The sequence below is a fragment of the Geotrypetes seraphini genome, chromosome 5 (genome assembly GCF_902459505.1).
Source record: "Geotrypetes seraphini chromosome 5, aGeoSer1.1, whole genome shotgun sequence".
Taxonomy (NCBI): domain Eukaryota; kingdom Metazoa; phylum Chordata; class Amphibia; order Gymnophiona; family Dermophiidae; genus Geotrypetes; species Geotrypetes seraphini.
This window is the reverse complement of record NC_047088.1, coordinates 9,512,961-9,538,655: the sequence shown is the minus strand read 5'-3', so window position 1 is coordinate 9,538,655 and position 25,695 is coordinate 9,512,961. Positions and strand designations below refer to the sequence as shown.

General features: G+C 44.8%; 1 protein-coding gene across 1 annotated transcript in view; it reads right to left on the bottom strand.

Moving 5' to 3' along the window:
* Positions 1-25,695, bottom strand: part of LOC117361057 (relaxin receptor 1-like) — a 92,403-nt gene that overhangs the window by 8,985 nt on the left and 57,723 nt on the right. The window contains exons 6-15 of the mRNA XM_033945877.1: positions 25,074-25,145; positions 22,567-22,638; positions 20,615-20,686; positions 18,449-18,523; positions 12,309-12,374; positions 6,989-7,060; positions 4,756-4,827; positions 3,177-3,248; positions 1,796-1,867; positions 616-845 (exon numbers count right to left, since the gene is read on the bottom strand). Coding sequence (XP_033801768.1) covers positions 616-845; positions 1,796-1,867; positions 3,177-3,248; positions 4,756-4,827; positions 6,989-7,060; positions 12,309-12,374; positions 18,449-18,523; positions 20,615-20,686; positions 22,567-22,638; positions 25,074-25,145 — 875 coding nt within the window. The remainder of the gene's footprint in view (positions 1-615; positions 846-1,795; positions 1,868-3,176; positions 3,249-4,755; positions 4,828-6,988; positions 7,061-12,308; positions 12,375-18,448; positions 18,524-20,614; positions 20,687-22,566; positions 22,639-25,073; positions 25,146-25,695) is intronic.

Here is a 25,695-nt window from a genome sequence, read left to right as displayed (position 1 = left end):
TATGTCCCTTTCCATATGCGATATGGACTAACTACCTCCTCAAATTAGATCGTGTTTATTCCTTCAGATCTTTCGCAAAACCTTAAAAAAATGGATCTTTCTTTGTGATCTAATTATGTAAACCGAATCACGCTCCTATTCTTAGGAGATGATTCGGTACATAAGACTAAGAATTAGATTAGATTAGGTGCGGCTATGCTTTTCAGGCCAGGCTTGTTTTGATGGTTTACGTGCCCCCGACGCAGGCAGCTAAACTTAAAGGAACAGGACAATGATGTCTATCGGCATGTTTTTATATTTTGTTATTTTTTTGGGATTATCTGCTGGTCGACTACATTAGATTGGGCCAATCAATCCATTTGCTGGTACATCATGGCTTGAGTACAGAGATTAATGAATAGTGGATAGGAGGTGGGTGGGGGAGGGGGTGGTACAACGTGGCTTATGGCACAAAGATCTGATGAATATAGTGTGTAGAGCATGACAGTACACTCTAATTTATTTATCGATTTGATGTACTGCTTTTTTGTAAATGAGTCAAAGCAGTTTATCTTGCTGCCATCGTTTTCTGGGCTGTATTTGGGTAGGGGGCGAGGGTGGTACGCGCTAACTTACAGCACAGAGATTTGATGGACAGGGTGTGGCAGCAGTTCTCTGTAACAACGAAGGACCTCATGCAGATAACAAACAGGTTCCCAAAGCACGTGACACACGCCATGACCCAGACAAAGACTCGCAGAACAATGTTGGCCAACAGGTTTTCAAAGGAGGAGATGCCATCGGTGTTGGGTTTGCAGCTCCGGATGTGCGGCGCATGAGAGCAGTACTGGAACCTCTTGAAGTAACTGCAGACAAAGCGCCAGAGTTAGTGCGGACTTAGCGAGAGACTGACGGAGAGTTACCAGATTGCTGGAAATAAGGCAGAGTCGAGATAAGCACCACACCACCATAATCATGGCGCCACCATGAACCAGGCAAGAAACACAATTACTGTAAAACAGTGTTTCTCAACTCGGTCCTTGAGTAACCCCCTTGCCAGTCAGGTTTTCAAGATATCCATAATGAATATGCATGAGGTACATTTGCATAAAATGGAGGTAGTATATGTAGGATTACCAGATGTCTGGATTTCCCCGGACATGTCCGGGGTCTGGAAGGCTTTTCAAATCCCGGCACTTTGTCCGAGTTTTCAAAAGCTTCTAAAATCACTGTTGGGTAGAACGGTATGCGCGGATGCCATGTGATAACGTCACTGCTTCTCTGTACTGACTCAATCGCCCACTGAGCGATTGAGTCGGTGAGTTTCCATGCAAATGATTTGCATGCAAACTTGATAGTGAATCAATCGCTGTTTGAAAATCGGTCAACAGCAATTGAGTCACTCTAGTGAATCTGAGCCTTGGCTGCCCCAATGTTAAGCAATTAGTGGTCTGTAAAAATCACTGCTAACTGGCTAAGTTGACCCTTTGCTTTAACTCCAGCCCAGCCCAGTAGTTGGCTAAGTGCCACAGAATATCAGCAGGGTTTAACCAGGTAGGAGCCTCTTCTTTTGAATATCAGCCCCATGGTGTACAAGAGCAAAATCTGTGGCTCCTGCCTACGAACATTTACTGTGATGACAACATGGAAGGGTTCAGAAGTTAAATATCCAGGTAAGTTCTAAATGAATGTGATTGAGAAGGACCCCAAAATAGCAGGAAGAAGCTCCAAAAGGAAAGCTCTGACAAACTCATCAAAGAAAGCGCTCTGTGGAACCCTCTGATCCCCCTTCCTGGCCCTTCTTCCCTTTACGTACATGTGGGAGAGATTCACCAGTCTGGCAAACATGCGATTCTGAATGTTTGGAATTTCCACTCCTTCAAGACTCCTACAAGAGAAACAGAAACACAACTGGTATCTTAATGTACAGCCCCCTCCCAATTCCCTAAGGGTCTGCAGACTCTGCACAGCAAGGCCAAAGGTGAGAATGGGTGTGTCCATTGCAAAATCTGAGAGGAACTTGCTGTATGTATGTACTTGTTAATGACCACAGCTTATAGGTGCTGGGTCTGTGTGCTGGAGTACCCCAGCGTTGAAAATGCATCTTCATTGTGTCCAGGGAGGGATAGCTGGCACTGAGCTCATTGAGTTTTGAAATGGTGATTTCTTTGCTGCCACTAACTGATTATGTAACGAGGTACCTGCTGGGTCTGAGGAAGGCATTGATGTAGATAGATGAGGTGAGATTCTATGACGGCTCAGTTACTCCCTTGAGCTTCACTGGGATCTGCTATAACTATAAGCCTTTGTGAATAAAGGCAGGGTTGAATGGGACACAACATAGAAGGAATAAAAGACATAGGGTGTGAAGACATAGGGTTATCATATGGCTCCAGAAAAAGGAGGATAGATTGAGACATCCGGGTTTTACTCCCTTTGAAAACAATAGAAGTAAAACTCAGATGTCTCAATCCATCCTCCATTTCCTGGAGCCATTTGGTAACCCTATTAGAAGGTCTTGGGACTCTGTGCCTTCCCCGTCTCACACCCTGCCCGGTTACTCAGTAAATTAGAAAAGACACTCTGGACGTGGGCGAATAATTTGAGGAGAAGAATATTTAAACTTCAAGTCTGTACTTAGACCCCCAGACATTATCCCACTGAGGTGCAGTGTCAGCTTCCTTGGCAGGGCTGGTAAAAAAAATGCTTATTCCTTCGCCTTGTTGCAAAATGTAGTGGACTAGAGCCAGGCTTGGTATGAGCAGGTATGAGGAAAGAGAGTCGTTCTGCTATGTGCTTAAATTTATTTGGTGTCTCATTACGCACCCCTGCAGGGAAGCTGAATATATTACTCAGTTTTCTTCATTTGTAGGGTATTGACTCCTGAAGACCTCAAGTCTTAACTGCCTAAAACCTCCCTTAGCCATCCAGTTCCTTGATAACCACCAGAGGGAGAACTCATACCATCCAAAAGGATTGCCAGCTTGATGATAACTTCTTGGTCTTTTTCTGCCTCTTAGAATCTATTCACCCTCTCTTAGCTCATCTCTCCATGCCCCGTTTTCTTTGCTCTTCTCTCCATATTCCCTTTCTCTTTCCTCCCTTCCTCCTTCTCTCTGTCCCACATCTCCCTTTTCTTTCCTCCTCACTTACTACCCTTCTATAACAAGTTCAGGACTGCGATTATGGAGACTTACAAGGACTGGAGGTGGGTCAAGCTGTCAAACTGGTCCTCATGGATCTGCTTCAGAGGATTAAAGGAGATGTTTCTGCACAGAGACAGAGGGGCTTATTAGTGAATCTTGCAGAGCTTCAGGGACAAGAACCATTGCAACCATGATAACAAACGGTGAGATTGCTGGATTTATAGAGTGGTCTCCACTCTCCACGTTCTCATTCTGCACACAGGACGCCTCCCTACAGGCAGGATGGTCTTGAATGGACCATCTTCCTGTGCATGAAGAGACTGTCGTATCAATATTGAGCCAAAGCCAGGGGCCAGCACTGAAAATCCAGGTCTACCCACATAGCTATCCTGAGGGTGTGAGTTTGATCCCCACTGCAGCTCCTTGGGACTCTGGGCAAGTCACTTAACACTTCAATGCTCCAGGTATAAAATAAGGACCTGTCTAAAATATGTCAACCGCTTTGACTGGGTAAACCGCATGGAAAAAAACGGTATATGAAGTCCCACCCCCTCTACCACTAACTAGGCAGGGTCCTGACCATCTGGTTAGATATTTGGACACTAACACTAAGCATTTCCAGTGCCCGTACACAGTGGCGTAGCGAGGGAGGTCGCTAGCGATGGACTCTTCTCCGCCACTTGGGCACCCTCCAGACCCCCGCACACCTCTTGAAACGTTCGCCGGCATGAACAGCATCTTCTACCCGCTGCTTGCGCCAGTATCAGCTCCCTTCTGACAACACGTCCTGGTCCCTCGACCAGGAAGTGACATCTTTAGGGAGCCGACACCGATGCAAGAAGCTAGTAGAAAATGCAGCTCACACCGGCACACTTTTAAAGAGGTACGCGGGGAGGGGAGGGGGAGACGTGCCAGTACCCCCCCCCCCCTGAAGATGGCACTGAGTGGTCTGCTTCTGTTCCCCTTACACCACTGTCTGTAAAACTCTTGACTCACCAGACTGTGTCCTGGACCAACCTGGCATAGCAAATACAGTGCTGCAATGGTCAGAGGGGATATTCTGTGGCATTGCCAGGCTATGTTCTTAACGTCAGACCACCTGAGGGAGTTTAGGCTAAACTTCAAAGACCTACAGCAGTGGTATTCACTTCCACTCCTTGACGGCTGCAAACAGGTTGGGTTTGCAGCGTATCCCTAACAAATCTGCACAAGACAGATTTACAGGTCCACTCTTTCAACAGCATACAAATCCATCAGGTGGTAATTCCCTGGAAACAGCTTGAACTATGAGGAACTATATGACAATCCACTTGTGACCAAATTATGGCTGCAACCTGTACTAGTAGTCTCCAAAACTACCACTAGAGGGCATGGCTGCTATTGTGAACCTGAAGCCCGCACAGGCAGTAGTGACTGGGGATCATACTCTAGACCACCAGGACACCTTACAGGGAGGAGGGGTAGATGCTCATCAGGATGACATGCTTGGGGCAGTGTAGTGAGATGAAGGGAGATCATGAACAGGGCACGGGTTTGGTGTTCCCGTCTCCCGGGCACCCTCTGTGGCTGCTACAAGCAATCCGGCAGTGGAGACACTGGACTGCCTTGCCGCTATTCCCAGAACACTCACAGTAGCTGGAGATCTTGCAGTTGGCTGAACAGAAGTGGATGGAGCCTCTCTAGTTGGTTGGCCGACACATCTCTGGAAGAAGAAGTAGGAAGGATTAAACCAAGGGAGTCACTGGGTCACCAACTAGACTGAGGCCATGAAGGGCAGGTGTAGCCAGTGATGTAATAAGGGGGGGGGCAGGGGGCACTGTCTCAATGGGGGCATCGGCACCTCTCTGTCCCCCACCCCCATCCCACCTCATTCCTCTGTAGATCTTCACCAACATGAGCAACTTCTCCTGCCTATTGCTGGCGCTGGCCAGGTTCCCTCTGAATCACTTCTGGGTCACAGGCCAGTAAGTGACATCAGAGGGAAACCCACCGCTTGTATGAACAGCATCCTGGAGAAGCTGCTCGTGCTTGCAAAGATTTACAGAGGTACGTGGCGGAAGGGAGAACATAAGTGTGTTTAGTGGGGGAGGAGCACAGAAGGAGTGGTGGGAGGAGAGGAGGGTGCAGCCCCTCCCCCCGGGTGCTTTACATTTCATTCCATGGATGGACTTTGACTTCTACAGTAGTTCATTTAAGAACAGCAAGAGAAGAAATCCAGTGGTAAAACCAGGACTGGCTCAGTCTGTGCCTCTACAACAGTGGTTCTCAACCTGGTCCTCGGGACACACTTAGCCAGTCAGATTTTCAGAATCCGCATGAGGTCAATTTCCAGTTTATGCAAGTTTTGTTGTGGGTATCCTGAAAACCTGACTGGCTGATTGTATCCCGAGGAATTGGGTCGACACCAGTGACTACCACAATGACAGATTGCTTCGTGGAAATTTCCCTCAAGAAGTTTCATTATGGTAATCCTGAAAACCTGCAGGAAAGGGCTAGGGCTAGCTGGAAAATCATCATCAAGGTTTAACAAAGCACAGTACCGGGGTTCTGGTTGGTATCCCTCGTCTCTGGCCACCTCCTTCTCAGCATTTTATTTAATCTGTTTCCCCAGGGAGCTCAGAATAGTTTACAGTCAGGTACTCAAGCAGTTTTCCCTGTCTGTCCTGGGGGGCTCACAGCAACGGGGGATGAAGTGACTTGCCCAGGGTCTCAAGGAGCAGTGTGGGATTGAATCCACAACTTCAGGGTGCTGAGGCTACAGCTTTAACCACTGCACCACACTCGTCCCCAAAGCATTTACACTGATTTGGGGATGGAAAGCCAGCTTCAGCTCACTCGGGAGAGACTCTGGTTAGGGTTTGTTGGAGTTTACATTTCTGGAGGAAAATCTAAACTTCACTGGGGAACTGTTTATGTCTTTTGCACAAGTTATTGCTTTCTTAACTTACGAGGGTTGAATGAAAGGTAAACTGCCTCTATCACACATTTCTGCTAAGGATGGACACGTTTTTGAAAGCTGTTGCAAAAGGATGCACTTCTTGTGTCTTCAACCAGTTGTTCACAGTCCTTTCCAAGCTATTCCTTCAATTTTGAAGAAAAGATGAAAATCAAATGGTACTTAATCTGGGCTGTGTGAGGCCCAGTGTTGTCATGTCGCTACGAAATTTTCTTCTTGTGCTACCAAATTCTTCTCAATCATTCTTCCAGGGTTTTCAGGGTTGTAATATAACGCTTTGAGTAATCCTCCAATTGTCCTTTCTGGGTTTATCAGCCTCTCCCCTGTGAGACTCATCCATTGCAGCCACAGACTGTCCACGTCATTTTTGATCACACAAATCAGCCCTCACCAGTCCACGAGCTTTACAGGTTTTTGGCCCAGTCACGCACAGTACTCACATCAACACAGTCATCGCCAGAAACAACCTGCATTTCAATTGGAGGGACTCCTTCAGCAATCAGAAATTCTATCACGGCACATTTGCTTAAGTCGGAGGAAGAGTTTTTACTGCATGCTATTATTTCACAAGCAATAGAAAAACAGCCTCTTCACACAGACCCTTCTTGAGGCGAAGGAAGTGCGTAGTGCTTCAGTGCTGCCCTCTGCTGATGAAATATGGAGGTGAAGGCATTACTTTTCATTCAGCCCTTGTATTATCTGTTTTAGCTCCTATCTGGACATTGCTGAACTCTCCTCTTGCACATGCAGAATTATGGGCATCTTCTACCCTGCATTATCGCCAAGCCCCACTTTACAGATCTTCCTTGCATTTGTCTGATTTGGTTTTGTACTAGGAATAACTGTGTATTCGTGTCCACACTGAGAAAAATCACAGAACACAACTACATATAGGTTGAAGACTCACAGCTCCACAAGCTTGGTCAGCATCGAGAGTGCCCCCTGCTGGATTTTCCTTATCCTATTTCCATGCAGAATCCTGAAAGAGGAGAGAGAGACACACACATAAGCTGGAATCTGTATAGATGGACAAGTGGTTGCTGTTAACAGGCAGATGGTTTGAGGCATAGTTTGGGGTGGGCATGAGAGGCAGCAACCATTCCCACTCTCCAATGTTGCAGGTGCTGATGTTGAATTGGTTCCCCTCCTCCTGCTGCAAGTATGATGGCTTTGCCTTGTCCCCTCCCCCACCAAAGTAAGTAAGCAAGCTTACAGGAAGGGTAGGGGGGACTGGATTAGTGAAGGTCTTGGGGTACTATGAAGGCGATTAAGGGTAATGGTGAGCACAAGATTTGAGTAAGGGAATAGTGAGGAGGGACATAAGTGTTTCAAGGTTTGATTTAACTCTTCTAAATACACAAAAGCCATAGCAGAGAGGCTGAATGAATTCTTTGCTTTAGTCTTTATGGAAGATGTAAGAGCTCTAACTGAACCAGATATGGTTTTCAAGGGCGACAATGCAGAGGAACTGAAAGAAATCTTGGTGAACTTAGAAGATGTACTGAGCCAAATCCACAAGTTAAAGAGTGATAAATCACCTGGTCCGGATGGTATACACCTCAGGATACTGAAAAAAAACCTACAAGATATTGCTGATCTGTTGTTAGTGATCTGTAACCTGCCATTAAAATTGTCCATAGTACCTGAAAATTGGAGGGTGGCAGCGTAACACCAATTTTTAAAAAGAGTTCCAGGGAAATTAGAGAATGGAAAGCCAACTTCAGTGCCGGGCAAGAGAGTGGAAACTATTATAAAGAATAAAATTACATAACATGCAGACAAACATGGTATAATGGGTCAGGATCAGCATGGGTTCAGCCAAGGGAAGTCTTGCCTCAACAACTTGTTTCATTTCTTGGAAGGTGTGAATACATGCGAGCCAGCTGATGTAGTGTGTCTAGCCTTCAAGTCTGTTCAGTTCTTTGGTTTTAATAGCTAATGGCAATCTTTATTTTCTCTTCAGATCCAATAAATCTTTTGCCCTTAACAGTGAATGCCTTCATTACCATTGAATTTATGAGGCGTACGTGAAGTTTTTGCAAAAATGGTTTGATATGGTCATTATAAAATGACACGGTGGAAGTTACCTGCGGCTAGCCGCAAGTAGCCGCTGGTAACCCGCCAAAATGGTGGAGGGGGGAAAGGTGCTCACCGCAGGTGCGGAGTCAAGGCCATCCACCGCCCCGTGGAGCGGTGAATGGCCTTCTCCCCGCAGTTAAGGGAAGGAACACACGCGGTCACCGATCGCACGTGGCCCCCTCCCTCCTTCCTACTTTCCTACGAATCTATCTCCCTCCCTCCCCCTTACCTTTGCGGCACGTTTTAAGGTTTCAGGGTTCTTGTTGAAAGCCACCGGAGCCTACGTGCATCGCGTGCAACTTCCAGTTGCGTCAGAGGAGAAGCTTCTGCCCACACATGCAGGCGATGCACATAATCTCCGGCAGCTTTCAACAAGTACTCTGAAACCTTAAAATGCGCCGAGAAGGTAAGGGGGAGGGAGGGAGATGCATGGACCGCGCGAGGAGTGCCGAAGGGCAGTGAGGTGGCGAGAGGGAAGGGTGGATGCTGTGGAGATGGGGGACGGGGCGGTGAAGGGGATAGCGGGGACGGGGCGGTAAAGGGCACGGTGTTCTGGTGACGGAGCAGTGATGGGGACAGATTTTTTCCCCTTGTCATTCTCTAATGGTCATGTCACTTGCAACCTTTTATCAGCCCATGTCATGGCTCCACTTCTGTGGACTGGGCAGAAGTGGCTCTTGGTGGGATGTTCCTTGTGAAACCTTAGAAAGGGAGCTCAACTCTAAATGCTTCTTGTTTTCAGATGATGAGAAGAAGGTAGAGGTTTGTGATCCAGAACTCAACAATCTCTTTACACAAAACCAACTGGGCAGTTGGCTTTTATCCGGAATTTGTTTTCTCACTACGGCCTTGTTCAGGTCATGGAAAAATCTGAGAGCAGGGAAGACGGAGCCATAAGGAAGGCAAAGTCTCTAAATGAAGTATAGGCAGCTCTGCTCCCCCTTAATCAGGCTGACAGCTTTATGAGGAGATGAAGCAGGCTCCCTCCACCAGAGGGGCTCAGCCAAATTTCTGTTCCACTCTGCTATGTGTGTGCAGGTGGGGGAGGGACTATCCTGTGGAGATGGGACCAAGAGCTAAAGAGAGAGGCAAAATTGTTCATTTTTTTTCCTCCTCATACATAATTTGGAGAGAAGGCACTGGTTTTGTAAATTCTCCAGCAGACAATTTAACAGCAAAGCAACCTGACTCTGGTGAGGAGGGATTTTGCAAAACTTTAGATGTGAAGCCACTGAACCGTTAACAAACTATTTCTGCAGGATCTGTGAGACACAATGCTAAACTGAAAAGTGGTCCATTTCTCAAATAATGCCCCTGTTAAAAACCATGATGATTCAGCTGAACACTTCTCCCTCCGTATTTGCGGTTTCGATTATTCACGGTTTTTAGCTTGCTGGCTCCTCCTCCCAAATTACATCAGCTTGCATAAAGAAATCGCTGATTCCAAGCGTTTACAGAGAAAATCGCCGATTCCCAGCACTTTCTTCACCTTGTTTTGCCTCTCCTTCAGGAACAGGCCGGGCCTCCCACCATATTGTTCGCGGTTTCACTACATTCACGATGGTTTTTAATAGAAAACAGCAAATAACATATAAAAAGGTTATTCACGGTTTTTCTGTATTTGCGGTTCTGTTAATCCTCTATCATAGCGAATACGGAGGGAGAAGTGTACATCCATACTGTCCTTTTTGTTGTATCTATGATAGCATTATTGATTAATTGTTAATTGTCATTATATCGCTTTGTTGTTTTGCTTTTTTTCCCTCTCTACCTTTTCTTTTCTCATACATTTGACTCATGTTATCTTTTACTGTTGTATTCATTTATGTATGATCTATTTAAAGGTCAATAAAACTCAAAAAAAGCTGATTTCTCTGCCTTCAAAGTTCAAAGATTCTCTCCTGTGATGGAACATTGTTTTTGTAGGAAGGTGTACTGAATCCATCTGTGGATTGTGAAAAATTGCAGGCGGATCTTAGGAAATTGGAAGACTGGGCATCCACATGGCAGATGAAATTGAATGTGGACAAATGCAAAGTGATGCACATTGTGAAGAATAATCTGAATCACAGTTAATGGATACTAGGGTCCACTTTGGGGATTAGCACCCAAAAAAAGGATCTGGTTGTCATCATAGAAACATAGAAACATAGAAGATGACGGCAGAAAAGGGCTCCAGCCCATCAAGTCTGCCCACTCTGCTTACCCACCCCCTGTCTATGCCCTAATGACCCAATTTCCTTATCTTGACCCTCGTAGGGATCCCACGTGGGTATCCCATTTATTCTTAAAGTCTGGCACGCTGTCTGCCTCGATCACCTGCACTGGAAGCTTGTTCCAATGATCAACCACTCTCTCTGTGAAGAAATACTTTCTGGTGTCTGCAGCAGCCACTCTCTCCTCCTCTCCCTATTGGCTAAGGCTCTTAACATTTGCATCTCCTCTTCCTATAGGCTAAGGCTCTTTACACCTGCATTGTGATGTCATAGAACTTTCTGATTATAGAAACATAGAAACATGATGGCAGATAAAGGCCAAATGACCCATCATAGAAACATAGAAACATAGAAGATGGCGGCAGAAAAGGGCTACAGCCCATCAAGTCTGCCCACTCTGCTTACCCACCCCCTGTCTATGCCCTAATGACCCAATTTCCTTATCTTGACCCTCGTAGGGATCCCACATGGGTATCCCATTTATTCTTAAAGTCTGGCACGCTGTCTGCCTCGATCACCTGCACTGTAAGCTTGTTCCAATGATCAACCACTCTCTCTGTGAAGAAATACTTTCTGGTGTCGCCATGAAATTTTCCGCCCCTGAGTAGACAATACGATGAAACCTTCCGCCCAATGTGCGGCGGTGGCCAAAAAAGTATACAGGATGCTGGGAATTATTGAAAAAGGGATGGCTAACAAGACTAAGAATGTTTTAATGCCCCTGTATCACTTCATGTGCGACCTCATCTAGTCTACTTATCTCAAAAAAGATATAGTGGCGCTAGAAAATGTTCAAAGAAGAGCGACCAAGATGGTAAAGGGGATGGAACTTCTCTCATATGAGGAAAGACTAAAATGATTAGGGCTCTTCAGCTTGGAAAAGAGACAGCTGAGGAGAGATATGATTGAAGTTTACAAAATCCTGAGTGGAGTACAATGGGTACAAGTGGATCGATTTTTTTTCACTATGTCAAAAATTACAAAGACTGGGGGACACTCAATGAAGTTACAGGGAAATATTTTTTTCATTCAGAGAATAATTAAGCTCTGGAACGTGTTGCCAGAGATTGTGGTAAGAGCGGATAGCGTAGCTGGTTCTAAGAAAGCTTTGGACAAGTTCCTGAAGGAAAAGTTCATAGTCTGTTATTGAGAAAGACAGGGGGGAAGCCACTGCTAGCCCTGGATTGATACCACGGAATGTTGATACATCTTGGGTTTTGGCCAGGTACTAGGAACCTGCATTGGCCACTGTGAGAACGGACTACTGAGCTTGATGGACCATTGGTCTGACCCAGTAAGGCTATTCTTATGTTCTCAAGTTTCACTTTTTATTTATTTATTTTGTTTTATATCCCATCCTCCCAGAAAACTTAGGGTAGGCAACAAGTGAACATACACCGTTTCAAAACAGAAGATAGCCTATCTAGTATCTAAGGACATAGAGGGTTACAGCAATCGACAACACATGATTGAAACAATCTATATCACAAGATGGATCAAACAGATGAGATAATTGGGCTGTGGACATGAGGGGTCTTGGGGACACAAAAGGTCTTTAGTTTACATATGGCAGTGCTCAGGGCTCCAATACAAGAAACCTTACTCAGTGCATTTAAAGTGCTTTTCTTTTGAACCTTTATAAATAAATTTTTATTTCCAATTTCATTTTCTTATTATTATTGTCATTAACGTGTGATTTTGGAGCTTAGGGTTGGAGAACAAGGTCTGCTGAATGGAGGCATGGGTTTTCTTGTTATTCCAGAGTGCAATGCATGTGTTAGTCCTACCCCACCTGCTGGTGAATTTCTGGTACTACTCCGTACATCAATCTTGGCCCTCTGTTCTTACTGAACACAGGAGCACTATTTCTGTGTATGAGTGGACTGGCATGGGCAGAGATGGGTGGGAGTGGGGGGAGGGGAGTGTACTCACAGCACGGTAATGCACTGCTGGAACACTGATCTCCTAATGGTCTTCATCCGGTTCCCCTCCAGATCCCTGCAGTGACAGGAATAAATGTGGTCAGTTTCAGGGGTCTCTCAGCTTGATTCGCTCCCTCTTTGGATTTACAGTCGCTCTGCTGCTCCTACAATGGATTAGGATGATGCACAAGGCCCCCGAGATACAGAGCAGACAAGAACTCAGACTCAGACACCAGGTTGTCCAAGTTCAGTCTTTGAGGACTGCAAACAGACTAGGTTTTCAGGATTTTTGAATGCCCGCTACATCTGTTCTATGCAGATCTCTCATGAATATTCATTAGGGATATCCTGAAAGCATGGCCTGTTTGCAGGACTGAACGTGGACAAAGAGACCCATAAGTTGAAAGGTCGACTGTCACTATGCTCAGATCTGGCCAAGAATCTTGTGAGATAAGTGAAATCAAGTTGGCACATAACAGCATGAGTAAATAAAACAAATCGCCAGCGGCAGCAAGACCAAATGATATATCAGTAATAAACAGGGGTCCTGTCCTTACTGCAAGGCGAGGACCCTCCCCCTCCCCCCCTCCGTGCAGAGGACCAGTTCTTATTGTGACTACTGCTGGTGACACCCCTCTACTAACTACATTCCTTAACATTTGCTGGGATATACAGCTGTATCACACTCTCGCTGAGGTTGGCTTACTCCATGAGCCCAGGTTGCATATGGACAGGCACTACTTCGTCTGTAAGTTGTCCGGGTTTTGAAAAGCTTTCAGCTGGGAGCAGTGTCGGGAGGGCATCTACGCATAGCGTAGATGCAACACGGTAACATCATGTGCAGACATGCATGCATGTGATGCCATTCTGACACTGCTCCGAACAAGTAAACAGGTTGAGGGGGTGGGGTGGAACTAGGGGGCCTGGGGGCGTGGCCATGGGTCTGGATTTTACTTCCAAAGGGCTGCTGATTTCATATCCTTACCACGATTTCTGTAGCTGCTCTGAGCTCTATCGTAGGAATCCTGTCCCTGGAGATCTCCAGAAATAAGCTGCTTCCTTCCCTCAGCTATAATCACCTCTGAGGATGGAGCCCATGGACTCAAACCCCAGCCTTGTGTTGCACTAGAAGCAGTGCTGCAGCCCACAGAGAATTAAGAATCCAGAGGGCAGAGGTTAACACATTAACATAGAAAGATGATAGCAGATAAAGGCCAAATGGCCCATCTGGTCTGCCCATCCGCAGTAACCATGATCTCTTTCTCTCTCCGAGAGATCCCACGTGCCTATCCCAGGCTTTCTTGAATTCAGACACAGTCTCTGTTTCCACTACCTGTTCTGGGAGACTGTTCCATGCATCTACCTCTCTTTCTGTAAAAAAGTATTTCCTCAGATTACTCCGGAGCCTATCACCTCTTAACTTCATCCTATGCCCTCTCATTCCAGACCTTCCTTTCAAATGAAAGAGACTAGACTCATGTACATATATATCACATAGTTATTTAAACATCTCTATCATATCTCCCCTCTCCTGCTTATCCTCCAATGTATACAGATTGAGATCTTTAAGTCAGTCCCCATACGCCTTATGATAAAGACCACATATCATTTTAGTAGCCTTCCTCGGGACCGACTCCATCCTTTTTATATCTTTTTAAAGGTGCAGCCTCCAGAATTGTACACAATATTCTAAATTAGGTCTCGCCAAGGTCTTATACAGTGGCATCAATACCTCCTTTTTCCTACTGGCCATATCTCTCCCTATGCAACCTAGCATCCTTCTAGCTTTTGCCGTCACTTTTTTAACCTGTTTGGCAACCTTAAGATCATCACATACAATCACACCCAAGTCACCGCTCTTCTGTCGTGCACCGATTCACCAATGGACTGACGTTAATAGATTAGCTCTCAAAGTTAATAAATCAAATGTTATGCTCTTCCCCTGGAAAGATGGTCGTAAGCTCAAGTTCCCAATTACTATCAAGGGTTCCATCCTGCAGTCGATCAGTAGCATTAAGATCCTAGGGGTTATTTTTGATTACAAATTAACTTATAATGAACATATTATTAGTATTGTTAAATCAACCTTCTTTGGACTACGTCAAATTCATTCAGTTTCGAAATTCTTATGCCCTAAATCACTTAACACACTAATTCAGTCTCTGGTGATTTCAAAAATCGACTACTGCAATGCTCTATTTAAAGGAATTGCCCAAAAAGAAATCAGATGTTTACAGATCATTCAAAATGCTTCAATTAAACTCCTAACGAAAGCTACGAAATTCGACCATGTGACACCTCTCCTTAAGAAAGCGCATTGGCTCCCAGTTGCTCACCGCATAACTGCCGACTCTCAAATCTCTTCTTTATAAAACTCCCGCCTTCATTCACAGATTATTGATTCCCCACACTCCAACAAGATTACTTAGGTCAAACGGCCAACATCTATTAATTGTTCCCTTTCTCAAAAATATTAACACACGGCGGCAATTCATCTTTTCTGTCACAGCCCCCCAAATATGGAATTCCCTCTCTATTTACGTATGGGAAGAACGCAATTTAGACAGATTCAAGAGCAAGTTAAAATGCTTTCTTTTTAAAGATGCATTTGACAGCTAGAAATCTAGATTAGGAGCCTTAATTGAATCTTAGTTCCCAATTTTTTTTAAACCCACTGCTCTCCCCCCTCCTATTGTTTTTTCCCTTACTCGTCTTATTTACTTCAATAATAATAATAATAACTTTATTCTTCTATACCGCCACAATCATGCGACTTCTAGGCGGTTCACACCGAAGAGAGCTGGACAATCAGCGAGTTACAATATGCAGATAGTCAGTGACATTACAGTATGCAGAATCTTAAAAATAAGCGAATTACAGAATACAATTTCTTAAGAATTTTCTAGGCGGTTCACATCGAAGAGAGCTGGACTATCAGCGAGTTACAATATGCAGAATTTTAAACATGTATTTCTTTCCCCATTTTTTCCTTTTGTATTATATGTTCTGTCAGGTTAGTCGTATTTATTTGGTTTGTTTCCCCCATAAATTTGTAACTTTACTGTTTTGTACATCACTTAGAATTTAATAAGCGATTAATCAAATCCATAATAAACTTGAACTTGAAACTTCACCCCCTAAATTGTACTGTTCCCTTGGGATTTTGGAGCCCAAATGCACGACCTTGCATTTTTTAGCATTAAATTTTAGCTGCCAAATTTCAGACCACTATTCAAGATTCGCTAAGTCTTTCTTCATGTTATTCACACCATCCAGCATGCCTACTCTATTGCAGATTTTGGTATCATCCAAGGCAAATCTTACCCGACAACCCTTCCATAATATCATTCATAAAAATGTTAAAAAGAACAGGCCCAAGAACAGAACCTCGAGGCACACCACTGGTAACATCCCTTTCCTCAGAGCGATCTCCATTGATCACCACCCGCTATCACCTTCCACTCAACCAGTTCCTGACCCAGCCCGTCACTTCGGGGCACTCAATTTATTTATTAGACGTCTGTGTGGAACACTGTCAAAGGCTTTGCTAAAATCTAAATACACCACATCTAACGTACATCCTGTATCCAATTCTCTGATCACCCAGTCAAAGAAACTGATCAGATTTGTCTGACAAGACCTACCTCTAGTGAATCTATGTTGTTTCTAGAGTCCTGTAATCCACAGGATTCTAGAAACTTGACCATTCTCTCTTTTAAAAGTGTTTCCATTAATTTGCATACCACATAAGTCAGACTTACTGGCCTGCAATTCCCTACTTCTTCCTTCCTCTGTTGTGGAGAGGGACCACATCTGCCCTTCTCCAGTCCTCGGTTACCACTCCTGACTCTAGAGACTCATTGAAAAGGTAAGTCAGCTGAGCCACCAGAACTTCCGCAAGTTCCTTCAGCCCCATCGCTTTGTCTACCTTTATTTTAGCTAGCTCCTATGAACACAACCCTCTGAAAATCAATCAGGGTCTATTACTCTTCCATCCCTATTCACATTTGTCTTCTGCGGTCCTGCTCCTGGCGCTTCAGCCATGAACATAGAACAGAAATATTTATTAAGCAATTCATCCTTTTGTTTATCAGCTTCTACATATTTCTCCCCTTCATCTTTGAGCCTCACAATGCCACTTTTGCACTTCTTCCTATCACTGATATTTCTAAAAAAATGTCTTGTCTCTTCGTTTTACCGTGTCAGCTATTTTTTTCTTCCATTTGCATCTTTGCTTTCCTGACTACACGACCAGCCTCTCTTAACTTTTCCAGATATTTTTGCCTGTCTTCCTCTTTCTGCTTCTAAAATGTTATTTTCCTTACAGACTCCTCTACGATTGTATAAGTTTATTCATTTAGATATAATTTATATTCTAATATGGAGGTTATTTCAGAAGCATGTGTACATGTAACTAGCACATTCACAACTTTTATTCTTTCCTCATATTCTTTCTTTATCATCTTGGTCGCTCTTAAGAACATAAGAACATAAGAAGTTGCCTCCACTAGGTCAGACCAGAGGTCCATCGCGCCCAGCGGTCCGCTCCCGCGGCGGCCCATCAGGTCTATGACCTGTGAAGTGGTTCCTGACCATTTCTATAACCTACCTCTGCTTCTATCTGTACCCCTCAATCCCCTTATCCTTTAGGAACCTATCTAAACCTTCCTTGAACCCCTGTACTGTGCTCTGGCCTATCACAACCTCCGGAAGCGCGTTCCATGTGTCCACCACCCTCTGGGTAAAAAAGAACTTCCTAGCATTTCCCCTTTCAATTTCTCCGAGTGACCCCTAGTACTTGTGGTTCCCCACAGTCTGAAGAATCTGTCCCTGTCTACCTTCTCTATGCCCTTTGAACCTTTTCTAGTGCTGCTATATCTTTTTTGAGATAAGGAGACCAAACTGAATTCAATACTCAAGGTGAAGTTGCACCATTGAGCGATTATAGAGGAATTATAACACTCACCCCCCTCTTCTCGAAACTGCACTGAATGGCCTGTACTGCTCCCGACGCTCATAGAGTTCAGTGCGCCATTCAGTGTGGCTCTCTGCGCTAGAAACTGCTTGTTTACCATCCCTTTTCTAATAATTCCTAGCATCCTTGTTTGCTTTCTTGGCCGTCGCCACACATTGAGTGGAAGGCTTCAGAGTATTGTCCACGATGGACCCTAGCATCCAGTAACTGTGATTCAGGTTATTCTTCCCAATGTGCATCACTTTGCATTTGTCCACATTAAATTTCATCTGCCACTTGGACACCCAGTCTTCCAATTTCATAAGGTCTGCCTGCAATGTTTCACAATCCGCATGCGTTTTAACAACTTTGAACAGTTTAGTGTCGTCTGCAAATTTAATCACCTCACTCGTCGTTCCAATTTCCAGGTCATTTATAAATAAGTTAAATAACACCGGTCCCAGTACAGACCCCTGAGGCACTCCACTGTTTACTCTCCTCCATTGAGAAAATGACCATTTAAGCCTACCATCTGTTTTCTATCCGATAACCAATTCCTAATCCACAACTGAACTTTGCCATGACTCTTTAATTTTCTCAGGAGCTTCTCATGAGGAACTTTATTAAAAGCTTTCTGGAAATCTAGATACACTACAATATTTGAAAGTCAAACTAGTTCTTCCTTCGATTTCAGAGGGTTAACTGACAAGAGTTTCAGGATGCGCTTGATCTGTTTCTGGTTTGCCATCATTGTGATTCAGACTGAGATGAAAACCTGTCACTAAAGATTTTCTGCAGGCACAGAAAGGGGAAAGTCATGTAAGTGGACACAGAAGCAGAACCATCGAAGCATTGGTGAAGGCAGGGACTCTGCTTCAGGATAAGGGTGCTGTGCCCTACCTCTGGGCTACAGGCTGCTAAGTGTACAGTGACAAAATAGTTAGGACATGGGGTGTGGAGACAGGACAGGAAAACATAATGGCTGGTTTGGATGACTGTAGCTATATAGATGCCCTGAGACAATCCCATATGCACAGGAAAAAAAAAAAAGAAGAGCTTGCAGAATGTCTCAAGGCGGGAGACAGTAAAAGCAGGAAAGATCTGAGATGCACTGGGAAGCTCTGAGATTTAGACCAGCTGCACGGGTCCATGAGCATTGAGCCACTCTGAATGGGAGAGGGCCCCTGGGAACTTACAGCCAGTTCAGCTGAGGCATTTCTGCGCAGATGGAGCTCTTCGGAAGTTCACTGATGGAGTTGTTTAGCATGTAACTGGTGAGAGATGGAGAAAAGGTATAACCACAGAGAAACAGCGCTGCGTACGTCTAGCAAGTGTTTAAATGATAGGATATTTGAAGATGAGGAATGGCACATTTTTCTTTCCTAATACGTGTTCCTCTCTACCTTGAAAGAAGGCAAGAAAAGAGGCCATTTTGAATGTCCATGTCACTGGCTGTTTGATTGGGTGTAATAGGTGACCCCCAAAACACTCTGGGGTGCTGGAATCAGAATCCCACAAGTCATGGCCACTTCAGTGTGTGCACACTAATTACCATAGACATAACAGAGACATTTACTAGAAGCAAATCAGATTTTTAAAATTAAGAGTGATATTTTGACCCCCCTTTGTATTTTAATTTCAAAGTGAATTTTTTTTTTTTTTCAAATAATAAATAAATAAAGCACAGAACAGGGGACTAGGGAGGCCTTCAAGGAGCAGAGAGATGTTCTGCTCTATTTACGAAGTAAAGTCAAATGACTTACGAGAAACATGAAAAAACAATTCAGAGTGATTTAACTGGTCAGAAACAGTTCCTAGCTAGCTAAAAATCACTCGTTTTTGGTGGCAGTTAACCAGTTACGTCCGCTGAAAATGTCCGGTTAGCTCCTATTTCTAAACTGTCTATTTTGGGGGCATTCCAGGAGCAGAGTCAGCACTTAACCAGTCAAATTATAGAAATAGGACCATATAAACTTCAGTCCTATCTTTACACAGTGTGCCATAACTGGTTACGTGTTTAACCAGCTATGGTTTGGCTGGCTCTGTAGACCCGGAAATTCAGCGCTGCAGCATGGCCCAGCATTGAATTTCTAGGCATAATGCCAGTGGCGGACATAGTGGTATAGCCAAACAGCCAATCTGGAGCGGGCCTGAGCCCAAAGTGGACAGGACTCCCCCCCTAGGTTTACCATATGGCTCCACAAAAAGGAGGATGGATTGAGACATCCAGGTAGGGAGAACGAGAGGGTGGTCTCTAAAGTTAAAAGGGGATAGATTCCATACAAACGAAAGGAAATTCTTCTTCACCCAGAGGTTGATGGAAATCTGGAACGCTCTTCTGGAGGCTGTTATAGGGGAAATCACCCTCCAGGGTTTGAAGACAAAGTTAGATAAGTTCCTCCTAAACCAGAACGTACGCAGGTAGGGCTGGACTCAGTTAGGGCACTGGTCTTTGACTTAAGGGCCGCTGCGGGAGCGGACTGCTGGGCACGATGGACCACTGGTCTGACCCAGCAGCGGCAATTCTTTTGTTCTTATGTTTTACTTCCATTGAAAGCAGTGGAAGTAAGGAGGACAGAATGAGACATGTAGATTTTGGAAGTAAAACCTGGATGTCTCAATCCATCCTCCTTTTTCTGGAACCATATGGTAACCCTATTCACCCCCCTCCCCCCTCCCCTGGCCTATGTAGCAGTCTCTAACCATCCCCCAGCCCATGCAGGGAAAGAGACAGACTGCATGGGCTAGGGGTGGGAAGGGAAGGGAGGAAAAGAGAGAGGGTGGACAAGCCTAAGCCCAAACTGCTGGCTGAATATTGACCTCCATGATACCAGGGAGATTTGGGATTGATTCACAGTCCAGCTTCTGCATCTCGTGCCAGCCAAAGTTGGAGATGCTGCATTCATAGCCCTGGGGAGAGAGATTTCCTTCTACATCATGCAACAGCAACATCTAGTGGCTGGACTTAGAATGCACATATATCATCTGCAAAGAGCCATGTTCTGTGGCTCTAGCCAAGGGCTGTCACTATAATGGCTGGATTAAATGGCACAGAGGTGACATGGTAGGAAAACCCCAGGGTTAGTGGTGCTATAGCTGGTTCCAATTGGGCTGGAGAAGGAAGAAAGCTACCAGGTCCATAAAACAAAGAACAGCATAAATGTGACAGGGCCTAGATGCAGGAAGTGTCGCTCCAAGCTGAGGGGTCAGGAGAATTTTGCTTCACTATACTCTGTACCTCAGGATCCAAAGATCCCCCCCCCTGCTGTTCAGAGGGGGGCAACACAGTACAAGTCAATGAGAAGAGAAACTCTGCCATCTCACTACTATCCCCAGCAAAGGACGCTCGCTGTAATACTTACAGGAAATATAGCGACTGCAGTCCTGTGAAAGAGCCTGCTGTTATCTTGGTAATTTTATTATTGTCTAAAATACTGGGATAAAAAAATAAACAGATACAATGAAAGTGAGACATCAGGTTTCTGAGATAAGAAATGCCTCTGCTGAAATGAAGCACAATCCAATCTCAAGCGTAAAGCACTGGAGGAAAGGCAGAATTCAAACCCTCCAGCGGAGGAAGGAGAAGAACGGCATTTTAAGGAAAACTATGAAACACACTGAACAGACCAGCTGGGTTTTGATTCAAGAGCTGTCAGCGAGGGAACTGAACCGAGTAGAGTTGGTGGCAGGCTGTCCAGAAGGATGGGCTGAGGTACAGCTTGTGGAGGTAATTTATCTCCCTGTCAGGTTTACGATATCAAGACTCATTTGACAAACCTCTAATCTGAAGGGCTTCTTATCTTCAAGTGCAATTTATTCTTGATTTGAACATTCTACTCTCTAGAATAAACCTGGAGCACCCAATAATTAATGACTAAATAATCAGTATAAGACATTTTAAGGCTCCCTTTTACTAAGCTGTAGTCGAGGTTTCTGGAGCACTAAATGCGCCAATGCTGTTCCGACACTCAGAGGAATTCTATGAGCGTTGGAGCAGCGTTAGAGCTCCGGGCTGCGGTAGAAACCTCTACTACAGCTTACTAAAAAGGGATGGGGGGAGGGGGTAAAATAGGAAGGAACCCGCCAGCAAGAATCCCTACCAGGCATTGTCCTGGGACAAAGATTTAAATTTCTTAATTACGACTCCCAAGACTTACTTAGATTTCAGAAGGCATATCTGTTCACCAAGTATACAGAAAACTAAGTCATTTCATTCAATTGCAACAACTTTCTCTTTTGTAAAGCGCAGAGAGCTTCACAGTCCTGCGGTATATAAGCGAAATGTTATGTTGCCACAGATAGCAAAGTCTAAACCCTTCATTAGAATGTGCAAATTAGGTGCTCTTAATGAGGCTTCAAAGATCAACTGACAACATCCCATTTATAGAATGTGGAAAAATACCCTCTGCTTAACAAAAACAATCTACCCCTCCAAGTTAGCTTATCCCAAGTTGATCTTAAGCGTAGTTCTTTAGGTTAGTCAAAAAGTGTAGTCCCAACCTGTGTCAGTTCTCTCAGTACAGGGGTGGCCCTATCATAACTTCTCTTCCCTAATTGATTCCTTTGCAAGTCTACTTCCCTCCCCCATAGGTCTTTGCCCAGCCATAGGAGCAGCAGCAGACAGCTGTTCAGGCCTGTGGGCAAGGGACTGAGCCAGTCCAGGCTGTGCTCAGAGAATGGTTAAGCTCTGGAACGCATTGCCAGAGGTTGTGGTTGAGAACCGCTGCTCTAGAGAGAGCGTGTGAATCTTGTGTTGGATTTTGATTTTGGAGAAACAGAACGTCTGCAGATCACATGGTTGAAGAGAGGATGTCAGGATCTTGGTGAAGCCCTGAGCTCTCGGGGGAAGTGTACAACCTCACGCTTGAGAGTTTCCAATCAGTGAGGGCAAGGAACCTTACTGCCTGGAAAGTCAACACACAAATGTTAAGGACAACATGAGACCTCTGAAGCAGAAAGGCTTTCTGGAAGTCTGGTACTGCTCTGGCCTCTCCCACCTCTTCTGGGAGACTGCTTCATGCATATATGAGTCTTTCCTTATTGAAGTCACAGCCTGATCTCTTGTTCTAGAACACTCTTTCCACTGAAAAAAACCCAGCTGCTTCTTGCATACTTTTCAGGTATATGGGTGAATCTATCATTTCCTCCCATTCCCCTTTTAGATAAAGACCTGGAAGGGTGAAAAAGTCCCAGGGGGATATTTTAGGGTCCTTACCCTTCTAGGCCTTTATCTTGATCAAGACGGCCTGATACAGAGGACCTTAATGCAGCATATAACCAATACATTGGGCTTAATCTAAGAAGAGACCCTTACAGCCATTCCAGTTCATGGAGATCCTTGAATACTCCGGGCTTAAGAGCAGTAATGCGATTGTGACTCAGAAATCTAGGGGGTAAAAAATATAAAAAAAATATCAAAATCAGGAGTTTGTGTCATGAATGCCATGCTACTACATTTTCCAGATTAAGTTACACATCTAGAGATTTGCTAAAGCTTTGTCGCCATCTGGTGGAAAGAAGGTGATAACAGTTAATTAGTGTTCTCCAAACTGCTTGTTTCTTTATTAGCAACAGCAGATCCAGAGGAAAGCAACCTTCCCTACCACCATGAGCCATATTTGAATCTTTACCTGCTGTAAGGCCACACAAATAGTAGTCCAAATCCTGAAACACATTTGAAAAGATGTAGTGAAAGCTGGGGCTTGTTTATGGACACTTCCAGGTGGATCCAAGACATTCATTATGAGCACTTTTTTAAACTAGATTCAAATTCAGGAAACTTTATTGACCTGATAGTTTGTGCACATATTGAAAGGCACTTTAGGAGGACATCTAACTCGGAACAGAGACGTCCAAGTTGGTACTTACCAAGGGCGCTTCTTATTTAGAACTAGGTTTGTCAACAGTAGAGCCTGTTCTAAAATACGGGAGAAATGGAGGTCCATGTGCTGATCACGTTCAGCATGAGCATACATTTTACAGATTGGAATATCTAACATGAATGGTGCAAAACAAGGGACATGGCTGTCAATATGGCATCGTATCTAGGGTTACCATATGTCTGGGAAAACCCAGGCGTCCTCTTTTTAGAGGACTGTACAGCTGCCCAGAGGGATTTCCCAAACCTGGCAGTTTAACAGGGTTTTGGAAGTCCTGAGCTCGGAGGCTGCATCTGGAAGCCTTTGCGCATGTGTGGCCATCACCGTGATGACATCATATGCACGCGCACATGCGTGTGACATCATTACGTCAATGTCCACGCATGCGCGAAGGCTTCTAAATGCGTCCTTCGAGCTCGGGGAGGTTTGTGTGGGTGCGGGGCAGAAGGAGGAATAGAGCGGAGCCAGAGGGGGAAAAGGCGGGACTGGGGGGTAGAACAGGTGGGGCCAGGCATCCTCTTTTTTCAAAGAGGAAATCTGGCAACCCTAATCATATCCATATTACAAAATGGCCATATAGAGGTCCATGTGCCAGAACTTGAACATTTATATCAGCCATTTTAGTACCTTGAAGCCCAATATCCCCTGTCAATTAGGCATTTTGGGCAGGGGGATTAAGGGAGTGACTTCCTTTAATTTCCCCGCTTCTCCCTGGAGAAGCGGAGACTTAGAGGAGACATGATAGAAACCTTCAAGATCCTGAAGGGCATAGAAAAAGTAGACAGGGACAGATTTTTCAAATTATGGGGAACCACAAGTACAAGGGGGCACCGGAGAAATTGAAAGGGGACAGGTTTAGAGCAAACGCTAGGAAGTTCTTTTTCACCCAGAGGGTGGTGGATACATGGAATGCGCTTCCGGAGGCTGTGGTAGGCAGGAGCACGTTACAGGGCTTCAAAGAAGGTTTGGATAGGTTCCTAGAGGACAAAGGGATTGAGGGGTACAGATAGGAGTAGAGGTAGGTTATAGGGATAGGAGTAGAGGTAGGTTATAGAAATAGTCAGGGACCACTGCTCAGGCAATAGGCCTGATGGGCCGCCACGGGAGCGGACCACTGGGCGAGATGGACCTCTGGTCTGCCTCAGCGGAGGCAACTTCTTATGTTCTTATGTTCTTAAGTGTTTCTCAAATCAGAGCATTTTTGTCAGGGGCAGCAGTCTAAATACAGGTGTCCATCTTTTTGGACATAGAGGTCCCTGATTCTTCTGAAATCAGACTGGGACGTCCATATTTTGACCTCCTCTCTAGTCCTGCCCAAAACATGCTCAAACCAGGCCCTGCTCCTATATGGATGCACTGCAGTTCTAGACATCCCTATCTCAGCTTTATAAAATCAGGATTTGGATGTTTCGGGGTATCTAAAACACAAAGAGATCTTCTAAAACTATGGGCCATTGCCACAGTAATTCAGGAGCGAAGCCAGTCTTTGCTCTTAAGGTATTATCCCTAGGTAGGGTAACCAGATATCTAGATTTACCTCTTTTTAGAGGACTGTCCAGGTGTCCAGACGGGATTTCAAAACCTGGCAGCTTGTCTAGGTTTTGAACAGCATTGAGCTTGGGACCGCGTCTGGAGGGTGTCTGTGATGCGTCATCATCACATCTCTGCGATGAGTCATCCCATCACATTCACACATGCGCAGAGAGCCTCCAGACAGGGCCCCAAAGAGACAAGGTTTGTGTGGGGCCAGGGTTGGGGGAGGGAAGAATTGGGCGGGGTTGTGGGCAGAACAGGGCGGGGCTGGGGGGCCACACATCCTCTTTGTTTGAAGAAAATTCTGGCAGCCCTATCCCTAGGGTTAGAGTAACTCAGGCAATTAACAGCCATACTATGATTAGACAGGCACCTTCGTTGTAGACTAAAACGTCTCAAAAGTACTCACAGCTTCCTTAACTTGAAGAGCCCAGAAAAGGCTCGGGAGGAGATGGCATGAATCCTGTTACGCTGCAAAAGGCTATTAAACAGAAAAAAAATCCATTTTAAAACATGAAGCACTTCTACAGCATTATAGGCTAGAGCTGACCATATTTGATAATTCCCAAGGAGTGTTCTTACCTATGTTCTCATTACAAAGCATTTTGGGATCAGTAGTTCTGGTTTTCCTATTGAAGAAGGTGTTTATTATGGAATGAGATAAAACCCAGCAGCTCTTTTCAGACTTTGTTCCCAATCAGAAGCAGAGGTAACAATTGTAGAAAGGAAGCATTTAAGCAATCAATGGGGTAAAGATGTTGTCGCCAAGGAATGAGGCCTAGATGTTCCAAAAAATCACATAAAAAACCAATGGGCTGCTATCACAGCCATTATAGTAGCGATTTTAACAAAAGCGAGTCATTCTCCAAAAAATGCTCATGCAAATGAAGTTGGTGGAGAGGAGCGAAGACTCATTATATTTGCATGTGCCCATTGTTGGTTATAGTGATGGGCACATATGCCAAATAAATGAAAAACAAACAAACCCCACAACAGTTGGAGAGATGCCCAATGTCTCCTGCCACCAACCG